Genomic DNA, 17,489 nt, shown 5'->3' with positions numbered 1-17,489 from the left:
GCCACGATTATTAATTCTCTCCGCGTACAATTCTATCGTTATTTTCATATGGTTAAATACAATCGTAATTACTATTAAAGATCGTGTCGTTTCGTAGACACAACCGCACGAATCTCATTGCAAAAATCGTGTGCAGAATTTAATGAAAGAAAACAGATATTTACTTCCTTACGCACGAACATAATACCATCTACCGACGTAACAAAGAAAAAAAGAAAAAATTTAACAAAAGCGTGTATTTGACGGACACAAAGTATATACACACTATCTTTTACATTTGGTTTCGTGCGGAATCAGCTTGAAACCGACTGGCTTGATTATCAACGCCCTCAGACTTGTCTAGCGAAATTTCACGCTTCATTTTTTTCACGCTGTGTTATCTTTGATAGAGAGGCATTCGTCGCGCGAGTGGCGAAGTAGAGAAAAAAAAGTACGTTTTCCAATGTCCAACGTCGATTTGGAACACGAGTTCAATCTTTATATAATCTTTAATTATCTACCGACTAAGTTTCCATACTATACTCGATCGTTTCATCATACGAATGCCGATGTCGAACGACTTTATTCGTACACACGTGAGCAGATTCACGTGAAAGAAATCACAAGTTCCGATGGAATCACAAGCCTCTGTTATTTTCTGAGAAGCTTCCGTCGGCCCTGCTACGATCTCTCTTTTCTCCTCGTTACCACATCTCTTTCTTTTACGCGTTCCAAACAACAAACAAAAAAGAACAAAGACATCCGACAAAAGTAAAAATGGTTCCGTCAACATTCTGTTTGTAATTTCTTCATTTATTTAAATCATCTCTTTAGACACGTGCTGAAACTGAGAACCGTAACAGGGATTTAGATATCTTTTTATACGCTTTATAATCTGTAAAACAGGCGAAGGACGATCCATCTGAATCTACAAACGCACGATTAGTGAAAAATTAGTGAAAAATTCCTACGAATAAAGTGATTACTAAATAAGACGTTTAGATTAGATGAAAGTATCAAAGATATAATTAGAATAAGGTCATCCGAAGATTATTTGACGTCTTTTTCAAATGGCACTTCACCTTAGTAAAATTACTAGAAAGTCAATTTAATAGATTCCTTTCTTTTTCCTGTCCCCCTTAGCCTTATATAGATCAATTCGTAAATAAAAATGGATCGTCCCGTGTGTATCGATCTTTCTTAAAATATCAATGAACAATCCGATCCAAAACATTCGCGAACGGAATTCAATGACAAGAGAGAAAAATGTGAACTTATAAACTTCTGCTGTATCGGATAATGCGGTTGACATTCTAAAAGCGAAGAACAGCTTCTTGCCAGCGTTAACCCTTTGCAGTCCAATTTCTTTTCGCGTGTAAAAAGACAGTTTGGAATAAATTAACTTTCGCGATGCCACTATAATCGATCTACCATTATTCCTTGCGTGCTGCTCCGCTATGAAATTTATCCGCGATTTATTTAAAGTAAAAATCTACCATTGGTACAACATTTTCTAATCTATCGTGAACATCAGCATCCAAAGTGTTAGATGTTATTTCTCGTCGAACAAAGGAAATGCTCCAAACGAAAGAAGAAATGTATTTTCGTTAAATGATTAAATGGAGCGCAAAGGGTTTTGGCAATGAAATCAGTACGCGTGTAAATTGTAAATACATTGACCGCTTAACGAGGTAGTTTCATTGTTGAATCATTTCGTTCCTCCTATCTTTTTTCTCTTCTTATTCTTTTTTCTTTTTGGTTCGATTTCTTTTTATTTCATTCGTATCGCCTTGCTTGTTTTACTTTTTTTCATTCTCGAAATAGCCTCGGAGGAAGTTGTCAAAGGCAAATGGAGAAACACGAACACCACGAAAGTAGCGGATGTGTCCCATGGTAGTTTCTGATACCATCGAAAAGACATGCCTCGAACGAATGCGCGTACATGTTTATTAGTTTCTTGGAAATCTCGTTTTTCCTTTACGTCGTTTTATTTAAAACAAAAAGAGAAGGAAAAAAAACAAAATCGTTTGAACAATCGTCGTACTGGAAACAAAAAATACAAAGATTTCGAGAGATACTCTACGCTACTAAATGAACGAGGTTCGTTAATCTCCTTCCGTTTATTTAATTTTACTGACTAGAGCGTCGATCGAGTTAATACATAAAATTACCTTTACAACTAAAACTAAACGAACATCGACGAGGGACTCTTTTCTTCTCCTCCATCTTTTTTTTTTTTTGTATTTTCCTTTTGTCATTTTTTTTTTTTTACTTTGTGTTTTATGAAATTTCATTTCGCTTGGAGTTCGAATTATTGTAACTGCTTCTCTTTTTTTATCTCATTTCCGCGTCTTTTTCGTTTTTGTGTACAATGTGTCATTTTCTTCTTTGCTTAAGCATGCAACTGTATAACTTTACTTTTTTTTTTCTTTTTTTCATTGCTTCACATGCATTTGCCTTTGATTTTGATTAACGCGTCGTATCAGTCACCTTCGCTTATTATCAAGATTTGAATATATCGTTTTCTTTTTCGCTTTTGTTCTTGTTTGTATCATGTTTCATCGTTGTTGTTCTCTGTATAGTAACATTTCGTGCAAAAAAGAAAATGTATAAATGTTGCATCCGACCGTTTTCTTTTTCCGTCGACTATAAAAAAACAAGCGTGTTTATTCGCAACTACCGCATTAAAAATGACCGGCAATCTTGATCGACTCTCGTAGATCCGTCACAGTTTCACATAGAATTCGTAGTAAATATGAGAATGTTCGATAGTTCGATGAAATCGCTCGATAAGTTTTCGGACAATAGTTATATAAATCATGAATTAGAATCGTGTACCCGGTTGTCTTACATCTGTTTTTTCCCCCTTAATGTCCATATCTTTCTAGCTCTATCATCGCTCGTTCGAGAGAAATAAAAGAAAAAAGAGAACGAAATATGAAAGAAAGAAAGAAAAAGAAATAATGACACTACTAGTAGTATTATATCATGACACAAACTTCGAGGTTCGATCACTTAAATCTGATATTGATTGTTAGAAGGTAATCAAGTTATGTATATCATACAAGACGTGTTACGCTTATTCTTTCAGCGATACAATTAAATATTAAATAATTATAGACTACATTCTCTCCGTTAACAAAAAAATTGAACTTAGTATACAGTCTGTGTACAAAAAACCAGGATTTACAATAGCATACTAACCTCAATGTATAATAGGAATATAATAATTTTTATCACATATAAAAAGCAGTTGCATATGTACATATTCTGAGTAAGATTAGGTACCATTATTATTATTTTTAACCGATAGTAGCTATTATATAATTTGGTACACTGTTTAACGTAGATATTTGATAAATACGAACAGTATAATCAATATGTCGTTATTTCCTGGTGTCTTGACATAGTCGTTGATTTTCTCATCGCACGAATTCCTATGTATACACACGGCTTGCTTTATATCCTCATTACACGTGACTTTATTTTCTCTTTTTCTCCTCCTCTTTAGTATTATTTATATAATATCTATATAACACATGTTATTTAATAAGTCAGAGCTATGGCCAGTTCATACGTTAAAGGATCGCAGTCATCGTTTATTCTCCCATGTTTCGTCGTTTATCCGTTGTATGCCCGATAAAATGCCGAACAGTATACAAGCAGTATAACATCTAACACATCTGTCCTTTTTCTTGTCGACTGAAAACTAAGAATCGATTTATAATACTGCGAAAAGACCACAGCTCTTTATTCTTAACGATGGATCGTACCTTAGAACGATACAAATTAGTGTTTTTTCTTTATATTTGTTTCATACCCTTTTTGTGTCGCTACCGTCACGCTTTCTTCAATTCCTTCTTTTTTTCTTTTTCCTTTTTTTTATTTGTTTTTCATTTTGTAAAAATTTGGACTTCGAACAAGGCTTATTTTTCTTCCTCGCGGCACTGCGACTCGTTATAATAAACACAAACTGATCCATCCATTTTGCCTCCTTCTTTTTCTCTCTTTTTTAATATCCATCTTTACTATTTAAAGTAGAAACATCCCGTCATAACTGTCGTTTCTTATCCGAATAACTTTTTAGGCGGTCAACTGCACCGTCCACTTAAATTTCATTCGATCAAGTTCTTTTTCGTTAATTTCTCATAAATAGCCGAAAAAACATAACAGACAAAAATATAAGCAATGAAAATTTGAAGCAACAACTCGATTCTTAAATAACTATCTAAGATACAAAATGGAGTCGCATGATATCAAAGACACAATTCTTCTTCTCAAATTTGATGAACTGAAAGAAAGCACAATGGGAGGCATCTTATTGGTGTATGTTTAGATTCTCATACAGCACAAACGTCTGCATCAGAGGAGTGGCTTCTCTCTCTTTATTTTTCTTTCTTTTTTCCTTTTTTTTATATTTTTTTTCTTTTCTTCTTTTTTTGATACTCGAGATTAAGTACAAGGAAATTTTTTCGTTTACTTCGTCTTGAAAGACTAAAATAGTGAAATATCGATAGATGTGTAATTTTTCTTTTCTCTTGACTTGTTAACTCTGCTCTCTTTTCAATTAAATCGGAAACTACTGTATTTTTTAGCCTTATCCTTCGATCGTTAGAAAGTTTCATTTTTTAACTTTTTATTAGTAACAAATTTACATAGACATACGGAAAGTTAGGTTCTTTTTTTTTTATACCTTTCTTTTCTATTCGGCAGAGACGGGATTCCATAACACTATTCGCTATACATTTATACAATCTTATCGTATTCCTACACTTGAATTCGTATGCATTAATCGAGGCAAGTGTAATTCTTATCTAAATTGTTCTTTTTTCCTCTTCGTATCAATTTCTCTTCAGAAGATTTCTTTCTACCAAAACAACCTTCCTTTTATCGAAATTCAAAAGCACAAATTATTATATAGATGCAAAAAATGAGGAATGCACGAACGTTAGGAGTAAGAAAAAATTACGATGAGAATTCTCGTTGCCTCAACTAATACGTAGAAATTCTGTTCTTACTTATTTAATAATCGCCTGCTGTTTCTAACATCGTTCTTTTTTTCTCAATAGTGCAGATAGCTATGCCACATCATATCATTCATGAAAGTAACTGCCCACAATAAAACTCAGGTTGCAAATGCAAGTTCGTGAATACCAGCAAATAAGAACAAATCTGCGAGTTATATCTGTACAGGTGCCTCTATCGTTCGGCACCAAGCTGCTGGCGCAGTAATGTCTAAATATCTTGAAACAGTTTCACCGAGGCAGCAACTTGGTAGAACGTCAATATGTAGCGTTCATTATGGATCCTGGCTGGTATTTTGTGACGACTCACAGTTCTGTGGACTATGTAACTGATGAGCTGGTGGTGTGAGTATAACCGGGGATTGGGACCAAAGGGGAGTATGAACTGGAGATGGTCTAGGCTGAGATTGTTGTTCCTCTTGCATTTGTTGCATTACAGTGACGTCAGGATAACTGAAGAGAGAAGCAATAATGATTTATGTTTTAAATAAGGACTGTATAATGATAAATGAAATTGAATAAAATTGCTGTTTTTGAATCTTACCCTATACATCCCCATACTAAACTACGTCTCGATCGCAATATGTCTCTATTCTGTGGTTGGTACTTCTCTGTCTCCTCAGTGCAATCTTCGCTTGCATCCTCTACCTCCTGTTCTTCATCCGGACAAAGTTCGCATGCTCTTTCTAATGTCTTCTTCGCGCTATTACTACGCTCCAAAACATAACCATTCGCAGAGTCATTGGATTGAGCTGGTGGAGACCAATTACTATACGCATGAGTATATGGTGCCGCAGAAGCATACGGTCTCTGAAAATAAAGTCGATATTGTTTAATATATGAATCTCTTCTTGTAACTTCATAATCAGCTATTATTATTGTTCAATACTTTATCGAGTTCTTCGTGAAGCCAGTCGGTAGCGTGTATCCACTTCCTCTTCAATTCGGAACTATGATGCAGGAGCTGATGTGCAGGTCGACACTTACTGAAGAGCTGCACCATGCATTTAATGCATTGATAACCTCTTTTCTGATAATGATGTTTACTTCTTTGTATTATCTCGAATAAACCTTCTCTTTCATCTGGTACACCTAATGACAATTACATTTTACGATCTCATGTTTTAATGCCTCTTAAATTAAAAACTTATACCTGCAACAGTTGTACCTTTCAGAGCATTGTGAACACGATGAGTTTGCCACGAATCCTCCATAAGAAGTACAGCAAGTAATAGGTCAGTATGATGTTTTATTTCATGTGCGAAAGAAAATCCAATCTGCCATAATAATTCACTGAGAACGGTTCGTGACACGTGAGGATTCTCCCAACAACAATATTGCAATAATTTCACTGTATCTTCAGTAACGTTAACGTCTGCATCTTCGATCAATTTTTTCATATAACTAGATGACAAAAATTGCAGTTTGTATCAATATACTTTATACTTTACATATTTACCTTTTATCTATATTTTAAACGCATTTTATTTAAGAAATACCTACCTGTTCTTAACAAAGAGAATATCTGCTGCCTGCGGCTGAATAGGCATCAAATATTCATTTTGACATGCCGGGTCACCATATGGGTTTGGTAAAGGTGCTACACCTGACTGTGCAAGACTCGAGTGTGCTTTCGATGACACGTCGCAACAGCGTATCAACATACTAACTACCTGATGCAATTTAGTTAATTCAGGATACTGATATTTTATCGTAGGTCCGGGTCCTTCGTCAATAGCAACCAACATAAACGTAACCGGCACATTTAACTACAATAAAAAACAATTATAAATGGCATAATCTTATTAAATGATTTTACATGAGAAAAACAATGTATAAGTTACCTTAAGCAATTGGGCTTTTTCAGCTAGACCAAGCGATGCATATGTGTGAAACAGAGAGAAATAATGTGGTAAATGACGGCCATGATCTGAGATTTCACGGTGAAGTAAAGAAAGTACTGCATGCAATAAATGATCACTGAGTGTTGCTGTTGGATCTAAAAGTATAGCTGGAAATAAAGATTTATGAACAAATATTTCAAATTATATCTTATTAATCTGTTTGAAAGAATGATAAATATAACTAAAAGTCTTACTTGGTGCGTTTAAACTAGGCGGCACGCATGGGCCATCCAGTAAGGAAATGTGTGCGAGAAATACCAAAATTTTGAGAAATGCCGTTCGAACTTCTGTACTAGGACAGCTCAAAAGATATTCGCAAAATCTAAAGACAATAAATTCATTTTGTTAAACAATAAATTCTCTTATATTGATACATGTATACTCAAGAAAACCCAATACCTATGTGGATGATTAAATAGAACATTATGAGCAAACCAGGATCGCACTGTTTTGCTACTACGTAAATGATGACAAACGATGTCATACCAATCCGTTGCGTTACCGCGTAAAGTTTTCTTAGTATGAAAACCTGTGTAAAACAGGAATCTCGACGCTAATTGCACGGATAGCATTGCAAGTTCTTCCTGCTCTGGATTCTACAAATATAATTTTTAAAGATTATATGTTTGATACAAACGTTGAAAAAAATTATTTGCTAAATCGACTTACAAGTTTTTCATTCATATTTTGTCTATTGATGTTATGGGGATTACAAGATACAAGTTTTTTAATAAATTGAAAATATTCTGCGCTAAACTGGTTTCGATTATGCATGAACTTGATATTCTGTTTTCTGACACTATATTCGATAGCTGGGGGCATTTTCATAACTCCTAGTTTCGTATCTAAAAGTTATAACATTTTTATAGTAAGTAAATATAACTTTTTAACAAACAAGAATTTCAAGCAGTACTTACACAAGGATAATTCATTAACACTTTTCATTAAAGAATTTTCTTCTACATCTAATCTGGTATAAAATAACATATAGGCATTCCACCATCGTTTTTGTTTTCGGTAACTCATTCTTTTAAGCATATGATCAAATACTTCTCCCAAATAATCACCACCAAAACATTGCGACTTCATTTCTTCCTCTTCCTCCATTTTACATTCCGTAACATCGCCATCGTCGAACTTATACCATTTTGCAACGCCATCATTTTGTCTAATACAAAATGCAATAATAAACAAATATGTGTTAAACCATTATGTAAATATTAATGTGTGGATACATAAATATTTCAATACCTATGTAGGATATACGAATAATAATGACCACCACTAGCCTGGCCACTATGTACTACGATGCCAGTTAATTGATATTTAGTACAAGTCCCTTTCACCGATTCCTCGTAATCACAGTCTATAACTTCTCCCTCCAGTTTAGCAAGCCCAGAAACAGTATAAGGTTCCATATCCAAATCTCTTGGAAATTCAAAATAATCATTAAATTTTATAGCACAAACTCTTTCGTAATCATATTCAAATCTTTTTAATTGTATCGCTAAAACAGGTGGCAACTTCTTTACACATAATCGTTTTACTGTTACGACCTAAAAATATAATTTGTTAATAGAATATGTAATAAATGTCGTGAATTATGCGTAAGTGCTTTACAAATATATGAAGTTTATACCTTTTTATTACATTTGTCACAATGATAAGCATCTGCACCTTCCAATAATTCTCCTTTCACATATTGTTCAAGAGAGTCCAGTAAATTACTATGATTCCTAATATCCACGCTTATCAAACTAAACGGCTCCTCCTTGGAATATCTGAAGATAATGTAATGCGGTATTACAGTTTACCGAAAAAAGCAAAATTTAAGAATTAAGAAGGTACCTATGAGGGCAACCTTTGCAGATTTTCTGGTCACTATATGAACCACCAAGAATCTTGCTCATTATCTGTTCATGTCCTAAGGCTTTCAGTGCCTCATCTAAGCTTTCCACTAAACTCATAAAAAATTCTACTGCATCTTGTTGTTCTCTAAGATTTACAGGCTCACCTTGAAGTCTGAAAATAATATTAATAAAAACATCAATAATGACATGAAGATGATAATTACACTTCGACAATTATACATTTAACAATATTTACAATGTAAATGTAAACTTACTTAAAATGTTTCCAAAGACCTCTAGGTATATAATATTGTAATTTGCTATATGCTAGATGACCAAAGATTGCTTGAACTTGCTTTAAAATACCAATATTATATTCCTTTCGAGATTCGTCTGCTCCACATTTTTCTTCATTTGTATCATTATCGTTTGCTTCTATCGTTTGTTCTCCTTCAATTCTTTCTTCTCCAGAAAAATCTTCGTTCAAATCTGTCGCTGCACCTTCCGCAGCCAAAAGTCCGACTCTTATACTTTCAACCATGTACAATTGTTGTAATACTGAGTTCATGTAACAAGTTGCACCAGCGTTCTTTAAACCTACAAAGCCTTTCAGTGGCCTAAGCCCGACTGGTGGTAAATAATCCCATTCTACTAGCGGTTCATCTCTCTCAGAGTAGAACATATCAGTGAGCATTGTGACTAGAAGTTTCATGTTAGGTACACAGCCTACACAAAGACCTACAAGTAAATCAAATGCTGCGCTAGTCGATTGAGGAGTCGTGCATACTGGGCTCGCTTGCGAAGCACTTAGCTCTCCAGTGCTACGCAGTTGCAGCATAAGACACGATGCAGGAAATACAAAATCTTCGACTAATTCCTTGATCAAATTTACGCCGTGTTTTTCATCAGAGCCAAGTTCAAACTTTTTACTCGGAGGTAGAAAAGCTAATAATTCTTTAGTAAGACCAAGATGACCTTCAAGGACAGCTTCATCGACTTGACTTTCTCCAGTTTCTTTAACATTGTCTCGTACTTTCTTTAACCATGCTATTTCGATGTTCAATAATGTTTCAGCAGTCAGAAGAGGACATCCTGACATGTGTGCAAAGTTTAGCAGCCTACATAAAAGCTGAAAATACTCATGACTCTGTTTTGCATGCTCCATAACCGTAGTGTTTAAAACAGTGAAAAGTAGCGTTATTGCAAAAAGTAATGGCTGATGACCACTACTGTACCACGTTGATATAAGAAAAAACTGTTCAGCCGCAGCCATTCTAACCACTCTCGATGTACTCAAGAGAACAAGATCTATCAAAAACGTATGCCACATTTTATCTCTTGATAATGATTCTAACGCAGTTGGATTCAGTACCAAAGCGATTGTCAGAACTTCTAATGCTTCTTTACATACTAACACATCGTTATTGTCAGGATTATTTGACGTTTCCTTTTCATTTATTTCGTGAAGTGTATGGAGCATCTCAGCAGAAGCATTTATATTATTTAAATTACCTGTCGATGCTGCCCATGCTAGCCTAATTATGGCACGAATAGTAGCTACGTCTGGTAGCTCCCAGGAAAGGGCTTGCATAAAAAGTTGCCGACATTTGTCAGATTCCGCTGCTCCACATAACATTCGAAGCGCTAAATGCTGCGCCAAGTTCGTTGCTACGCTTCTCAACATATACTCAGTATTCTGATTAGGTACACTTTGTAAGGCTTGTTTCAAAACCGCTACTGGGCCTCGATTGTTGTGAACATGATTATCATGGTTTTCCGAAATACCAGCTTGCTGCACTTCATCCATTACACAGGCCATCACATTACCCACTGTCGTTAATAAGAGTTTACATAATTTTAACACCGTTAAATACGCTGCTCGTTTAGTAGTTTCGTCTGCATTTGGTAGAAATTTATTTTTAGTTAACATTTCAAGAATAACACCAGCTTCGCCACTTTTTATAAAGTTGCACTGAAACTCAAACGCTCTTTCTGACATTGGATCTAAAACTGGCATTAATAAACTATATAAAACCTGAAATACAAATAATTTATTACAAATTACCCGAGAGGTATACATAATAAAAACACATATAAATGTTACAAAAACTTTACCTCTAAATTGTATAAAACTTGGCTAGAACTTGCAGTAAAAAATAAAGAATCTACTGTAGTATTTTGTTCATTACAAAGAGCATTATCTAAATTGTCGTCTTCTTTGCAATGACCGAATAACGACTGCAATCGTGATACAGTAAGTGTATCTGGTGGCACCAATTGTAAAAGGTTCCTTGCACCATCGCGTAATTGCGCATGTTGAAGACTACATCCAAGATCTGCTAACTGAAAGAAGAATGTAGCATACTGCGATCTTTGCGATATGACCTATAACAAAAACAGGAAACTTTTAAATTTTCAAGTTATAAGATAAACATCTAGAAATAATATTGCACTTATAATGAATTGTATAAAAATCTTTTTTTTTATATGTAAACGCAAATTAACATACCACTCCGGGTAAACTATTTTCTGCTTCTACATCTGGCCCATCATATGGATGGTGTGGAGAACTGGTAGAACTATCTGAGCTACTATCTGGCGAACTCGGTAAGTTGCTGTTTACTTGACTTAGTTTTGCAGACAACAGCTATATGAAAAAAATTTGATTCTTTAATTACTCTGACATTACTATGTTTTACAAAAAATAGATATTAATATATACCATCTTATCCCTCAATGGAGTTTGAGAAAGTAATTTCCTGTCATCTGTTGACTCCAAAGGTTCTCCATTAAGAAATAAGTCAAGTTTTACATTTGATCCATTTGCCTTAATTCTGCGTAATATTTGTCGCCTTAATGACCCCAAAGTGTCGTTGCTATGTGTAAATATCTCTATATCATCCACATTACGACCAGGATTCGCAAAACGAATGATAAGAGATAGGTGTTTCCCACGAACTGCTCTGTAATCAAATAAAATAGAATATTATTGTTATTTTAGAAAATTCATCATTTTTACAAATAAATACAAATATTAGTACCTATGTAATGGCAATATTTTTCGTTCTCCTGGAAATGTCGTATCACATTCATTTATATATTCCTGTAACACTTTCATAACACGGCACATTTTCATAGCTTCTATTTTAATTTTATTTGACATTTGCTGTTCGCGTTCTTCCCTTCCTTCAAGGTATACTTTACTCAAGACAGATACAGTATCATAATGTGCTTTCAATCTGTCCATACACTCTCCTATATATGTCACGTGAAACGCCAAAACTGATGACTGAAGTCGTGGTCCTAAATTAGTATTCACTTCTTTTAATAATTCTATAGCTCGATTTGCTATTTCTTCAGGGCTATTGGTCACGACCTGAATAAATAGATGCATAAAAATATGTAATGACACAAAATACTATTACGATCATAAAAAATAATTAGTATTAAGTTTTACTTACGCGCCACAAATAATCTGTACCAATTAGGTCAACGTCATCCATTAGAAACGTTCTCCTTTTTAATTTTAATTTTCCTTCCTTAGAATTGACTGCCTTGAAAAATCTTTCGTAACATTTGATACCACTTTCCGTAAGTAATGTCGGATCTAATTGTAATATATTATTTTGGAAAAAGTCCTTATTTATTGCTGGATCAAGATCTGGTTCATCTCCCATTAATTTTGAAAACCATTTGAAACATGCTTCACGATCGGATACAAATACACCTTGTTCAGCTAAACATTGCCAAATTTGTTCAGCTTGATCCGCGCATAACCATAGTTGACCATCCTACAAGAAAAACAGATATAAACAAAATTATAAAGATCTACAACAAGTCATTATTACAAAATAAATGAATACAAATGTCACCTTCAACAAGAAACGGAGGAAATTAAGTCTTTCCTGTACTTGCATAATATGATTGTAGCGACCATCGTGCATGTAAGTATTTCCATCAATGTCTGGATTTTCCTTAACCAACTGCCGCATTTTATCCATATAATTTGTTAAACTGTTTGTCACGAGAATTACTGCAGAATGTTCTGCTTGAAGTCGTTCTATAACATCTTGCCTGTAGAATAAAACATATTAGAAATAATGCCAATTGTAAATTGCTTTAAGTTAATTATTAACTTCTACATCACTATTTAGATAAATATACCTATAATGATGGTTCCGTTGACCATGACATGCTATATTAGGGTTTGGTTCATAAAGGCAGCATATTTCCCGAATTTGTTTCAACGCAGGCAAAGCCCACTTATCACTATTCTTTAGTTCTTCCACGCATTTGTCTAACCAAATTGTCTTTTGAGCATCCCTTTCTTGTGAACACGAATAATCAAGAATTTTTACATGAGCATTTAATGCTTGATCCATTATTTCTGTAGGCACCTCGTCAGAATGAGCCAAATTCCAAAAAAGAGTTAACACCTAATATTAATGAAAAATACAATTAAGCTTAAGTAAAATCAATAGTATATTTTATATATACAGTGATACGAAATTTTAAATAATGTAAAAATGTAACAATGTATAAATATAATGTAAACATAAAAATACCTTATGTGCCATTACACCATCTTTATCATCTTCTGCTAATCTCCGAATTAATTCTAGTAATTTTTCTCCTTGTTTCTTATTAGCAGTCTTCCAACTCATCTAGAATAAGAAAGATTTTAATTGAGTTATAATAATCAATAGAATAAGGATTGTTATAGTTTCACAATATTGAACACCTGAAAACATTCGAATAAGTGGTCAAGTTGCTCAGGACTAAAATCCCAAGCAAGTTTGGCTAACAAATCATGAACATTTTTCACAATAGCTTCGTGTTTCCCGGCTTGTGCTGCCCAAACAGCATCTAAATCTTCTAAAGTTAATGCTCGTTCTTTTATAATAAAGCGTAAAATCTTTTCCAACTTTTCAACATATTGAGGCTGATGTAACGAATCTCTTAAAACAATTTCTAATACTCCGTTTTCCTTTATCCATTTCTATATAAACAGAATAATATTATTTATCAATATTTGTCGATATGATTTACAAATTGAAACAAACTTTAATTAAACCTACAGCCATGCATTCCGCAGTAAGCCATTCCTCTTCTTCAACAATTGCATTTCGATGTTGGTAAAAACTAACAGTGGCAATGACTTTATTTACTTCATTTAAAGCATTCATTTTTCCATTAAATGAAGAAATTTGTAAGAGTCTCAATATCATTTTCAGTCTCAGAATTCCCAAATTTTTAATCATTTCCTCTTGGTGTGGTACTCGTGAAACTAAACATTTGGCGGCTTTGATTATAGCTGATATTGCATCATTTTTTGATTCATTTTTCGCCTCCTTCTTTAATTCCTCATCAGTTAAATTATTCAAAATTACAGGCACCATTTCCTATAAACATAAAAATGTCCAATTGGTATAGATTCAAATGTAATTGAGTTGTTTAATACCTTTCATAAAATGCTTACCACAATAGGCATCAGATATTTAACTATTGTGTGAACAGTAAGTAATTCATAACATAAACCGAAAGGTCTGATTAAAGCGTAAATAACTGGTACTGTTAAATTTCGGCCGCTCTGAAATCTAGAGAGCAAAATTTCAAATCCGTTAAGGCTTCCAAACCTGTAAAAAAAATTAAGTAATTTATAATTTATATGTCATGTATAAAATATAAAATCATAAAGAAATATTATAATAATATCACTTATCAACCTATTTATGAGATCCACTAGCCAACCACGAGGACTTCTTGAATCAGGAGGTGGCCTTGCATAAAGCTGTTCATCAGGAATATCACTTCCTGGAGGGACAGTTTCAGAGACCCTTGCAGCATTAAACGTATGAAATCTGAAATAAAAGTTATAAATCAGTATAATATCAGTAATACAAAATAAGAAATTAAAAATAACATATCTTCAGTTACATAGGAAAAAATGTAACTCACTTATTACTAGGATTAAAAACCATTGCCAGCAAATCAAGAAGAGGAAACCAGTCCTCATCTAGTTTCAGGATACATAGATCCACTAACCGCTCACAGTTTGCATTAATACAATTTTGAATGTTCATTTTCCAACTACTTACTGCATCATCAGTCAATATTTTGGTAAAAGAAATAGTGAGTCCTTCTCGAAAAAAGCGTTGACACGCTTCACTTTGTACATCAATTCCTAAGTACAAATTTGCATTTATTGTTACATTGAAACAAATCATTAATTTATATTTAATTATTTACTCGATTAAATAAAATTTCGAAATTGCTTATTATAACCTTTTTTACAAAGATCGATACTGGCTTGTAACAGGCACTCTAACTCTTGTTCTGGCAGAACTGGTACAACCCAACGTGGACTAGATATTTTTTCATGAAGCATATTGAGTTTTGCAACAGGAAAATCTGGCTCGCCATGGAGCTGATTACTATCCTCTACTGAAGCTAAGGTATCATTGGTGCATTCTGTTTGTACCACATTCTCCGTGAGTTGAAGTCCCGACATTGTGTCAGCTAATTGTTGTGGGCCCGATGGACTGTGCATCTATTATTATACATATACACAATATTAACTCAATAATATGATATGATTTAATAATGTAAATGCATATAAATTCACATTATAACAATTATACATAAAACAATATGGTAAATTTTGCAAACGAAATTTACTTTAAATATAGCTTAAACATAGTTTAAATACAGTTAGTTTAAATGAACGATATATGACTAACTAATATAAAAATAAATTATATACCTGTGTACTTTGCTGGCTGTCAGGAGGGTCTATGCCTACTCCTTGGCCTCTTGTGGCAATCGTCATTTTGTACGCTCTTTGCTATATTCCAATTGTCTCAATATCTTTTGGTCCAATAATCGCACCACCAATAACAATCATCCAACTCATTCACTGACATTAAATATAATTATACCCTAAAGGCCTTGTTTGAATAAACTATACCTACATTATCTGAAACAAAATAATAAAAGTTTCATAAAAAAAAAAGACTAAAATTTGTACAAGTTATTGTAATAATATTAGACATTTTCAAATATAATCTTTCAATACAGATCTAACAATTAAGAAGCTATAACAATAGTAGGACAATAAATATTACTTAATCTTGTAGAATACTTATGTTAGTAAAGAAGTTTTACAACAGCTTAGTATATCCATCAAATATTAATTCCCTCATTATTCTATATATCATTAACAAGTGTACTGTTATTTATAGTCTAATACTGTATAAATATAAATTCTGCAAAAAACGGGACGGGCCGAAAACATAAAATAGAAAAACATTGAAAAACATTGAAAAAGTTAGCCAATTGGAAAACTAGAATGGACGAAAAATCCGTAAGATAAGAACCATGTAATTCGAGCTCGCCTCGAGGGACACCGGTAGGTACACCGTCAATATTTCAGAGTCGAGCAGCAAAAAATTTTAACGAATTTAAATTTTCTTGCGGAGGAAGAACAACATAGATAACGTAGAACGTTTCGCACATTCTATAAATTGTATGACAGCATGATCTTATTAAGGTTTCAGCTAACAAATTTCAATTATTCGCCTTGATCTGAGCAAGGAAACGATTTTTTCATAAACGTTTACTAGTCACTCGGATTCGCACGTAAACCAGTAAACGAAACTAATAATCACGTCCAAGGGTCTCTGTATTTCTTTGGAATTTCGCAATTCATGAAAGGTACGATGTCATGTCGCGAATTATTTCTCTATCTCTTTCTCTCTCCGGGTCTGTCTCTCTCGCTCTCCTCTCGATCTCTTTCTCTCGCTGCTTCTTTTTATTTCTCGGGTGTAATCGTCAAACGTACCGAACTGTCAACCGTCAAAAATTAGAATCAGGAAATGAGCAACCCGTCGTCTGCTTCCTGCCGATCGAAAACCATCATCGTACTTAAAGAATTTCACGAACGATCGTCGCTAAATTAGCTTGGAATTACGCGTGAAATACGTATACGGCGTGCTTACAAAGGACTTAACGTCGAGCGGCGACGAGAACAGAAATCTCGATGTTTCTCATCTATGCGCCACTTCTTTCCACGAACAGTCAGATTTCTTTCGATAATTAGAGATAAATGAATAGATCCCACGTAACCGGTACCTATGCAATTTCAACAATCCTCGGTGTGTCCAGGGAGCAACTATTTTCGCCCCGTTCACTCAACCGGGCCACCTCCGGACAAAATGGCGGCCATCCTAACGATTAGCATTCCCGTATTAAAGAAAATCTTTTACAATTTTCTTCCCGAGAGTAATCCCGATTCCGTTAAACAACGTGCCGTAACACACAGAACGTTCCTATTATCACCGATTATCGCATCAAACTTCTATCGGGTAAACGCACCTTTACATAGTAAATGGTGGTAGAAATTTGTTGCACTTTTTGACGTGACGTTGTAGAACTCACTGGCGAATCTGTAAACACGACTATCTTACGGCGCTACCGTCGTCCCCGAGTTAAAACGACCACTGACACTACATTCACGGTGCTTCTCGTGCATTTCCTCGCTCATTCAATTTCGACCAGATTGTTTCTTTTAACCCTTCTTTTTTTTATTTCTTAGTGTTTTTAATCGAAACATTCTTAACCAAATTACTATAAATAATTCATTCCCTGCAATTTATTTTTTGTTAACTATGTAGAATTTTATTGATATGTATGTGTACAAATATACGAATTTTTCAACCCCGTATTGTCTTGCC

At 34.1% G+C, this 17,489-nt stretch overlaps 1 protein-coding gene across 5 annotated transcripts; it reads right to left on the bottom strand.

The window, feature by feature from the left end:
• Positions 1-224: 224 nt before the first annotated feature.
• Positions 225-17,259, bottom strand: LOC117237203 (probable ubiquitin carboxyl-terminal hydrolase FAF-X). Of its 5 annotated transcripts, none has more exons than XM_033500949.1 (30): positions 17,131-17,259; positions 15,521-15,733; positions 15,043-15,307; positions 14,716-14,941; positions 14,484-14,618; positions 14,237-14,393; positions 13,836-14,159; positions 13,499-13,756; positions 13,323-13,421; positions 12,922-13,193; positions 12,630-12,831; positions 12,219-12,548; positions 11,799-12,133; positions 11,480-11,720; positions 11,267-11,404; positions 10,873-11,142; positions 9,033-10,792; positions 8,756-8,929; positions 8,547-8,688; positions 8,159-8,463; positions 7,825-8,075; positions 7,577-7,752; positions 7,307-7,503; positions 7,102-7,229; positions 6,848-7,014; positions 6,507-6,772; positions 6,172-6,407; positions 5,893-6,086; positions 5,548-5,813; positions 225-5,456 (listed from the first exon to the last, which is right to left on the bottom strand). In XM_033500949.1, exons 2-30 carry the CDS (start codon positions 15,584-15,586, stop codon positions 5,279-5,281), a joined length of 7,758 nt encoding a protein of 2,585 aa, XP_033356840.1. In that variant the 5' UTR covers positions 15,587-15,733; positions 17,131-17,259; the 3' UTR covers positions 225-5,278. The 5 variants fall into 5 exon arrangements, with proteins under 5 accessions (XP_033356840.1, XP_033356836.1, XP_033356837.1 ...); XM_033500946.1 differs by having other exon boundaries at positions 5,279-5,456; positions 5,893-6,095; XM_033500947.1 differs by lacking the exon at positions 17,131-17,259 and adding an exon at positions 16,755-17,101 and having other exon boundaries at positions 5,279-5,456; positions 5,893-6,095.
• Positions 17,260-17,489: the final 230 nt, after the last annotated feature.

The sequence above is a fragment of the Bombus vosnesenskii genome, unplaced genomic scaffold (assembly GCF_011952255.1).
Source record: "Bombus vosnesenskii isolate JDL3184/JDL3185 unplaced genomic scaffold, Bvos_JDL3184-5_v1.1 scf7180000013361, whole genome shotgun sequence".
In the NCBI taxonomy this organism is placed as follows: domain Eukaryota; kingdom Metazoa; phylum Arthropoda; class Insecta; order Hymenoptera; family Apidae; genus Bombus; species Bombus vosnesenskii.
Note: the sequence above shows the minus strand (reverse complement) of the source record. Positions and strands in the feature narration are given on the sequence as shown.